Genomic DNA, 9,058 nt, shown 5'->3' on the forward strand with positions numbered 1-9,058 from the left:
CATTGGCAAACCAGACTCCTGCACAGCAAGGTCTAATGCAGATATGTCACTGGTTTAAAAACTTGTGCAAGCCAGTCCAGAGCTTCTAACAAATGTCTGGGCACTCCACGCAGCATAGATCACAACTCTGCACGACAGCTTCAGGGAACCACCTGCTGCTTGCAGCAATTCCAAAGGAAATAAGGTGCCAAAGTTTAGATTAAACGTACCCAACTAAGTAAACTGGTATACATACAATACAAAGTGTTGCAATTTCCCAGTAATTTCAGGGGTTCTGAAAAAAATAAGACCCTTAACCAACAGAAGGGTCAGGCTAGAGAGCTGGTCTCAGGACAAGTAATCAAGATTTGGAATAATGAAAACAATTGTTACTATAAAATAAAGAAGTAATATTTCATATGTTAGAATTTTAAGTCAGTATACTCAATACTAAGTATTCTAATGCTCAGGTTTCAGAGATGCTTCATCTCTTCACCTTTCTAATCTCATATTCTGATATTTTTTACTATCAGGTTTTAATGGAGAAAAAAACAACACATCTTCACTTCAAGCTGCTTATAGCCTGGTGCTTTCATCATCTTAGATGCTGGGAACTACATGTGTAGTATGTTCTCAGGTTGAGAAATAAGTGAATCTAAGTCTCCTAGATGCAGGGAAGCAGTTTTGGCCAGCCTACAATGACCATATAGACCAACTGCCTGAGCAAGTCAGGGCTGACTAGAAGTCAAAATATGTTATAAGGGCATTCTCCAAATGCCTTTTATACACTGAGAGGCTTGGGACATAGACCTCTTGTAAGAATTCTGTTCCAGTGTTTGACCCCCCTTTCAGTAAAGAAATGCTTCCTAATGTCCAGTCTAAGCCTCCTGTGAACAGCTCTGAACCATTCCCACACGTTCTATCCCTGAATAGCAGGGGGAAGAGCTCAGCACCTCCCTCTCCATGTGCCCTCCTCAGGAAGCTGCAGAGAGCTGTGAGGTCACCCCTCAGCCTCCTTTTCTCCAAATGAAACAAGCCCAAAGTCCTCAGTCCCTCAAAGAGGACACTGCCTCCAGCCCTTTCATCACCTTTGTTGCCCTCCTCTGGACACAGTCTCATCCTTTGCCCTCATTCTTCAGCTGTGGGGCCCAGAGCAGCACACAGAGCTCAGGGCTGTCCACCAGGGCTGTACAGTGGGACAGGCACCTCTGTGACCGGCTGGGGATGCTGAGTTTGATGCACCCCAGGAAGGGGTTTGTCCTCTGGGCTGCCAGGGTGCACTGCTGACTGCCCCTGAGCCTGCTGCTGACCAGCACACAGAGGTTCTTGACCATATTTTGATACACTCAAGAACACAAAGTCCCTTTGCTCAGGACTCTGGAATTATCCTGGCAAGCCACGGCTTAAGCAGCTTTGCCCCTTGGTTCAGTTTAGGTACACACATCTCCTTCAACTCAGAATTCCTATGAATGAATAGCTGTTACACAGAGAAGGTCCACAAAACTTAGAAACCAAGCAGGCAAGCTGCTAGGGAATTTCAGACAAGCATCTACCAGTGGATCCAGAAAGCCTCTTTTCCTGCACTGCTTGAGCCTAGATCTATCCCTCCTGTAAAGAACTCTGATATGAATAAAATTTGGGGACAAGGGCATTTTGCATTTACTATTTGATATGTATTATAAAGTCTTAAAGTATGCCTATACAGTATTTCTGTGAAGCTAGCTAATGTATTTTTTTTGCCTAAATATATTGAATAAATACATTTATCAGTGATAAATTCATGAATAATTAATATATAATCAAATCTTTGTGATATGTTTGAAACCTCCTAAAAAGTTTTATTTTCTTAAGTAGTTACCATCTCCTAAGCTCAAAGTTGAAACAACCACCATTTACATTTGTGGCAGGTTTGCATCTTGAGAGAGTCTTGAGGATGACTAGAGGCAAGTCAACTATTCTTCTCAGTACCCACACCATCACAGCAACAACAGCTGCTAAGAGGAGCAGCTTTAGGGAACACTTTCCCCTGTTCAACAACTGACACCTCCTAAACCTTTTACTGGCACTATGAAAAAGTTTACCTGTATCCAGGAGCTAAGAGCATTGTATATTCACTGCTGACAAAATCTTCAGAGGAGGAAACCACACAAAATTATAGCTCTCTTTTTTGCCAAGTACAGCTTTCAGTTTGTAAATTATTTTTTGGGCCTTAATGACTATTGATTAATGAAGTTTTAAAAACCACACCCATCTCATACTAAAAAAAACCCTCTTGACTCCTTCTTCAGCCATGCTTACAAAAAGTCACATCTAATTTGAAGTCCCCATTTAAAGAGATGACAGTTTCAGACTTTCTCATTAAAAGTTCAAAGAAAAATTTTAATTTGTTTTAACAAAGCTTTTTTTCTTCATCTTATTCACTACTACACTTCAGGACTTTAGCCAAAAGTCTCTCCTAAAAATTCAGCCCTAGGCTCACAAGCAACACTAAATTTTCATCCAGACAGTTTTAGTTAACATACCAAAGAGCAAATGTTGAGCTGTTTAGCTACAGATCTTGCTAGATGATTAATCATACAATAAATTGAGCAGTGTCTTTTGTCCCAGAGCTTTTTTGGGGGGCAAGGATTGGGGAGACACATGAAGTGTGGCACAGAAATAAATTATAAAAAACATGCAATCTAAAAATACATTACAACATAAGAGGCAATGGTTTCAGAGATCAGCAAACTACCACAGTTAACAATAACAGAAATAAATTCCTATTCTCCACTTTTAGATGCGTGAGTTTTTGTCACTCATTAATACCACGGTGTCTATTTAGATCCTGACTTGTCTTTACTTCAATAGGCATTCTAGAATAGCTGTTTTTCCACTGTTCACTGGATGGATTTAACACATTCCCTCTTTTGTCTAGTTAACTGCAAGATATTGAAAGAAACAAAGCAGGAATTATTTCAAAATAAAGGTGATAAAAGCAAATGCACAGCATATTGAAAAGGAAATTTAGATACGAATGTTATCTGACATTAAGGAAACCCATTGTACTGGTAACGGCTAGGGCAATTAGAATAAAACAATGTAGAGAACTCTTTGTTGTACTGTTCAGTAGACAATACAAATGGGTACCAAATTAAGTAACCTGCTCATAACATGACATAACAAAGAACACTTCTATTCCTCCGTTTCCTATGCAATCTTTCTCCTTTCATTATGTACTGCTTGAAATTCTTAATATTTCTTCCAAACCCATGACTGATTAGACTTCACACTTTACATTTTCCATTTAATCATATAAATCCTCCACAAAAATTTATATGACTAAAACCAAACTTCTGGGATTGACCCGTAACTAACTAATAATTGACCCATGTAAGATTGCAGACTAGATGATCACAATTCCCCTTGGCCTAAAATCTCCCCTTGCTCTAAAACACAAGACAATTCTCAAAGTTGGAGTGATAGGCAAGTACTTGTCCTCCACATTAGTGTTAACTCAAATACCTTTTCTTCACAGTCAAGGTTGCATTGCACAAGTAACCAGTGTCACACAACAGAGGCCCAAAATAAGGTTATTTCATGCTTCCATTTCCTTAAAATTATAATCAGTGCATTAGAATTTTTCACATTTCTTTCTATACAAATTCTTCTGGATATACAAGATCCACACAATAATAAAATTCAATAATCTTTAAACCAAAATATCTTCTGTCTTTCAAAGACTACTTAATCTTTCCCTTCTGCATTTGCAAAACTGCTAAAAACTAATTATGGGAATATACACAAGCAGCAAGAAGAGATCACAATGTATGTTATCTTTTTGGCACCACTGTGTCAACAGATACACTACACACAAACAAGTTACCAAATTCAGAAATGGTTCTGTTGCCTCTGGTACTATGGGGACTTCACACAGAACTTGACAAAAGTGTTTAAAATGCTTTTCCAAAAAACAATATTTAATGTATGAGTTTCAAAATTGTATTACTAATTACTTCCTTGAAGTAGTTTTTGTATTATCTGCATATTATGTACAGATGGAAAATTTCTTGGAATGTTTAGTCTTGTAGTAATTGAATCATTCCAGACAGGAAAGAATATCAAAATTTTATTAGATTTAATCTTCAACTAAAGATAATTATTATAAAATCAACTGGCTACTCAGAGAATGACACCACTATATACAAAAGCTACACTGTACCTAGAAGATTCAAGCCAAGTACAAACTAGTACTTGACTTCCACTACAGAACTGGTTTGTACAAAAAAAGGGGGACAGAGAGAAGGACAGACCCTAAAAGTTATTACAATGGCATTCAGCTTAGTTTAACAAGAGTATAAAACTTACATAAATATATGTAAAAAAAATGCAAAGTATTTTCAGGCACTGGAACATTCTCATTTGGTAAATTTTCTATGTCAACAACTTTTCATCTGATTTCAAGAGGTATTGGTTCCAACTTGGTCACAAAAATAAATGAAAACCTTCTATAAAACAAACAGCAGTTTATGCTTTGTTCTCATCTGTCCTTTGGGATTGTGTTTGGTGGCTCATACCAGCACACCATGACATGGAAACACTCACATCAGCTAAAGTGCATGGAGCAGGAAGCACACACGTGTTCCCAAATCTCTTATAAACTGCTTCATCCAGGTAGTTTGGCACCCATGCTAACATTCCCAAAAAGCTATGTATAACTCCACAGAAGATGGAACTCTCTGAAAATGTTTAAGGCTCTAGACAAATACATCCAGGATAGGTGGATTTGTATCCAAGAACCCGAAGCATCAAATTAAAGTTGTGTTGATGTCAGATAAGAAGCAGGGCACCAGGCTGGGGATCACGACCCAGGACAGAACAGTGTCACAAGAGCAGAGCAGTTAAGGGGACTAACCTTGAGTATCATGAATCCATCCAGGGAGAGAACCCAGCTACAGTGATATACACTGTTAATGTTTAGAGACCAGAGACCAGCTATTCGAGGGAGCTCCTGCCAGTCGCAAGGGCTTCGTAACTTTGTATTACCACATACTGCTTACTCAAAGAGTTCTGCTGAGCAGAAATCAACAGCATCCCCTCCAAACAAAAAAAGGCAGATACTCTAAATACAGTCTATGGGTCCAGACAAGCTTGGAAGAATAATAAGAGCCAAATGAAGATAACTACCTTTCACAAACACTCAGCTAAATCATGTAAAAACAATGAATCTGAGCTAAATTTTGCATCCATTGCATATTCACATTCCCACTCAAAGTGTTTAAGTCATGAGCACAGGTACATATGGCAATACTTGCCACTATAAGAGCAATGACATCATCAGGTTGAGCTGGATATTTAGGCAGTTCAGAGGCAAAGATGAAGCAAGGGGTCACCTACCAGCAAACTGCAACTACTGGAAAGGGAACACCACCAATGAGAGCAGCAAAATTCTTCTAGTGCCAGGCAACACAGCAAGCTTGATATAACCATCCCAAGTCATCATTTGTTATTAGGACAAACTTCCTCTCTGCACAGCAGAACACTGAAACAGCTTACCCAGAGAGGAGCTTCTCACAAGACAGGAGATTTCAAGACTCAGCTGAAGAAAAACACAAGTTGGTCTGACATAATGCTGGCAAAAGCCGTGCTCAGAACAGGAGGTTAGACTAGATGACCTCCAGAACTCCTTTTTGATCAATCCTTCCTTGTCCTATACACTTTAATGTATGTTTTACACTTTAATGACCTATACACTTTAAAAGGCTGTTGGGGGAACACATCCTACAGAACATCAGCTGTATGGACAAGATGTACCAATTAAGAGACTTGGGAGAAAATACAAAGACTCTGAAACACTTGAAGGAAGACAAGTAAGGTCCTTTAAAAAGTGCAGAAAACAGGACAAGATCTCTTGTAGGATTGTTTCCTCTTCCAGAACAGGATTGTAGATTCCTGATTAACCATATGTACTTCTTTCACATTTTAAAAGGTGTTCCCAATAGGGACACCCAGTCATCCCAGCCTATTCCAATGCCTAATAATCCAACACCTAAATGAGGTTTCCATTTATGTTTAACCTAAGTCTTCTAACATGCAATTTATTCAATTGCTTCTTGTCTGTTCCAAATAATTCTTGCCCTATCTTGTCTCACCTTATTTTAGTCAATATTAAAAATTCATGCCCTGAATATTTTATTCTTCTTTCAAGGGATGTATTGTCTAAATTTCCCATTATTGGCTGCATTTCTCTCAGCTCCTTTACTTCGTTGTACTGTATCTGGCCACAGGACTCCAGCTAAGCCCTGCTACTCCATGCACAACAGAAAGCAGTTTTATCAGTCTCACACACCCAAATTGTCAACTCAGATATACATAAAAGGAAACCACCCCTGTGCTAAGGCTTTACCAGTTCATATTGACAGCAGGCTCCAAATGCTGCATCTAGTGTTTTACTTGGTGAAGCTTGTTGTTTTAAAGCTAAGTTTTACTGAGTCTTTGCTTTAATCCACAGAAACCAGATGATCCATTCTATTCCTCAATTACTTTTAAGTTTAGGTACCACTGGAACAATGAAATCTGGAGTCAGAAAACAATACCAAGAACACAAATGGGTTTAGTACAGATAATTAAAGAGAGATCTCACTTTACTTTGTGTCCTTTCAACTTAGTTACTATATGTAATTAGTAAATACGACTGGAAAAGCAATTCAATTAATGTTCATACCATAAAACAATAGTTACTAAAAGAAGAAACGTCCACAAAAAAGCCTCTCCTCACACCCCATAACTTACAGAATGTGTAAAGAATTACTATTCATTGCTAAACAAATGGCACAAAATTAAAGCAAGAATAACTAAATGCAGGGGGGGAAATATTTGCATAAGAAGAAAACCAGCAAGCACTAAGTTATTATTTAGCTGTGCAGACCAATCTAAAATAATTCAGCCAACTTCTTGTAAATCAAGTACACAGACTGTAACTGCTAAAATATAACATACCTGTTCAAGTACATCCAACTTTAACTCAAGTTTACTAAGCACAACATCTCCTCCCCAGAGTGACAACTGCAGATCTGAAGGCTTCAAGTTCTTTATGTAGCGATTCACATAACTCATCAAAATAGGAGTTACATAGGACTCCAGCATTCTGGAAGATCTCTGTACTAAAGGTCAAGCACTAGGAAAAGAAGACACGAAATTATTAGTTGTATATCTCCAGTCTAATTTTCAATAATGCAACACTCCCATTGTTTGAATGTATGAAAATAATTCTAAATATCATTTATAGTCAGGGGTTCACATACTTCCACATGAAGATAAAATGTACAGAAAGATGCAAGCACATCTATTTACATTTATGAATTTCCAGGTTATATATATATATGTATGCATACTCACACACACATATCTCTGTGTGTGTATACATATATATATATATATATATATATATATACGAATTAGTAATTAGCGTGTTCAAAAGCAAACGAAGAAACAGAAAAGGTGATGGAGCAGTCCACCATGCTTTCATGTAGCATTTAAGTGACAGGAAGCTCCTTTCTGGAGTCATCAAGAGGATTAACCCTGATAACATCAAAAACAAGTAACTCCTAACTGGAAAGAGTCCACACTAAAACATCACTTTAGATGCACCTCACCGGTCTCAGCACCGTGTACAAGGCAACCCCGCCAGTTTCGTGCCAGCCTGAACTCCAAGAAACCAACATCCTTCATGAACCGAGCTGGTTACGTTAAGGTCTGTCATCACTCCCACCCCTCCCCACATGCTTTCCCAACCCTCAAAGGCCTGATGAGACCCTTCTCCGTCCCGCCACCGCCGCGGCTTTACCCGGACACCTTCACAAACCCGACAACCCCGCGCCCGTACCTTCGGGACACATCTTCGCACGCACCTCCCGCGGCCCCACGCCCCCTCAGGGCCCCTTTACCTGGCCCTGCAGGGCGCCCCGAGGCTCCGTGCCCACCCCGGGCCGGTCGGGCCGCGGGAGCGCCGCGCTCGCAGCGCCTCCGGCAACGCCTCCCGCCCCGGCTCCACCGCTCGGGCGCTTCCGGGTTCCCAGGCGCATGCGCGAGTGCTTGGCGCGCGCGCGCGGGGCGGGGCCAGGCCGCGCGTCTGAGGGCGGAGAGGTCACGTGGCCCGCGGGGCGGGGCTTCCCCGGCGTCCGCGCGAGGCGGGGGCAGCGCGGACCAGTGACAGTGACAGAGTCCGGAGGAGTGGGGCTGTGGAGGCCGCCCGGGTCATGGAGTGAGGAACCTGTGTTCGTCACTGTGCCCGAACAGCACCATGTCAACTATACCATGGCATGCACCCCCAGGGACGATGACTCCACCAGCTCCCTGGGAAGTCCATTCCAGTGCCTGATCACCCTTTATGTGAAAAAATTCCTCCTGACGTCCAACCGGAACATTTCTGTCACAGCTTGAGTCTGTATCCTCATGTTCTCTCCATTTTTTTCTGGGAGGCGGTGCCAATTCCCGTCTGGCTACAGCCTCCTTTCAGACAGTTGTAGGGAGCGACAAGGTCATCCCCGAGCCTCCTTTTCTCCAGGCTGAACACCCCCGGCTCCCTGAGCTGCTCCTCACAGGACTTGTCCTCCAGACCCTTCCCCAGCTCCATTGCCTTTCTCTGGACTTTCTCCAGCACGTCAATGTGTTTCCTGAACTGAGGGGGCCGGAACTGCTCACGGCACTGGGCACAGGCTCCTGCCAGGGCCACCCCCAGGTGTGTGTGAGCCCCGCCATGGGGAGCTGGGGCACGGCGGGCTCCGGCCTGGAGCGCTGTGAGCCCTGAGATGTGCCACCGCCTCAGGCAGCCCCAGCCCCAAGGTTTGCTTCTTGTTGTTATAATTGACAAATGGCCGTATGGGGCAAACCCCAGTGGTGGCAAACACTTGTTCCCAGTCTGCTAAATATGTTAGCAGTATGTTCCCAGTGCATTTTCTGGCTTGGTTTAGAGCAAGGTTCTGTTTAGGTTCTCAATTTCACTATTGCAGATGTGAGAGGAGCCCCTGACACCTAGGAATGCCCTTGATGTTCTGCATGCCCAGAGAGCAGAGTGCTGTCCCTTCTGTAGATCATAGAG

At 41.8% G+C, this 9,058-nt stretch overlaps 1 protein-coding gene across 6 annotated transcripts in view; it reads right to left on the minus strand.

The window, feature by feature from the left end:
* The window catches only part of VPS13B (vacuolar protein sorting 13 homolog B), a 422,459-nt gene extending 414,423 nt beyond the window's left edge, over positions 1-8,036 (minus strand). For 5 of the 6 annotated variants that reach the window (XM_063390281.1, XM_063390302.1, XM_063390285.1 and 2 more), the window contains exons 1-2: positions 7,844-8,018; positions 6,958-7,135 (exon numbers count right to left, since the gene is read on the minus strand). In XM_063390281.1, the coding sequence (XP_063246351.1) occupies positions 6,958-7,104 (147 nt within the window). In that variant the 5' untranslated portion in view covers positions 7,105-7,135; positions 7,844-8,018. Of the gene's footprint in view, positions 1-6,957; positions 7,136-7,843 lie in introns of all 6 variants that reach the window. The other variant, XM_063390273.1, reaches the window with a different exon arrangement.
* Positions 8,037-9,058: the final 1,022 nt, after the last annotated feature.

This window comes from Prinia subflava, chromosome 1 (genome assembly GCF_021018805.1).
Source record: "Prinia subflava isolate CZ2003 ecotype Zambia chromosome 1, Cam_Psub_1.2, whole genome shotgun sequence".
Lineage (NCBI taxonomy): Eukaryota > Metazoa > Chordata > Aves > Passeriformes > Cisticolidae > Prinia > Prinia subflava.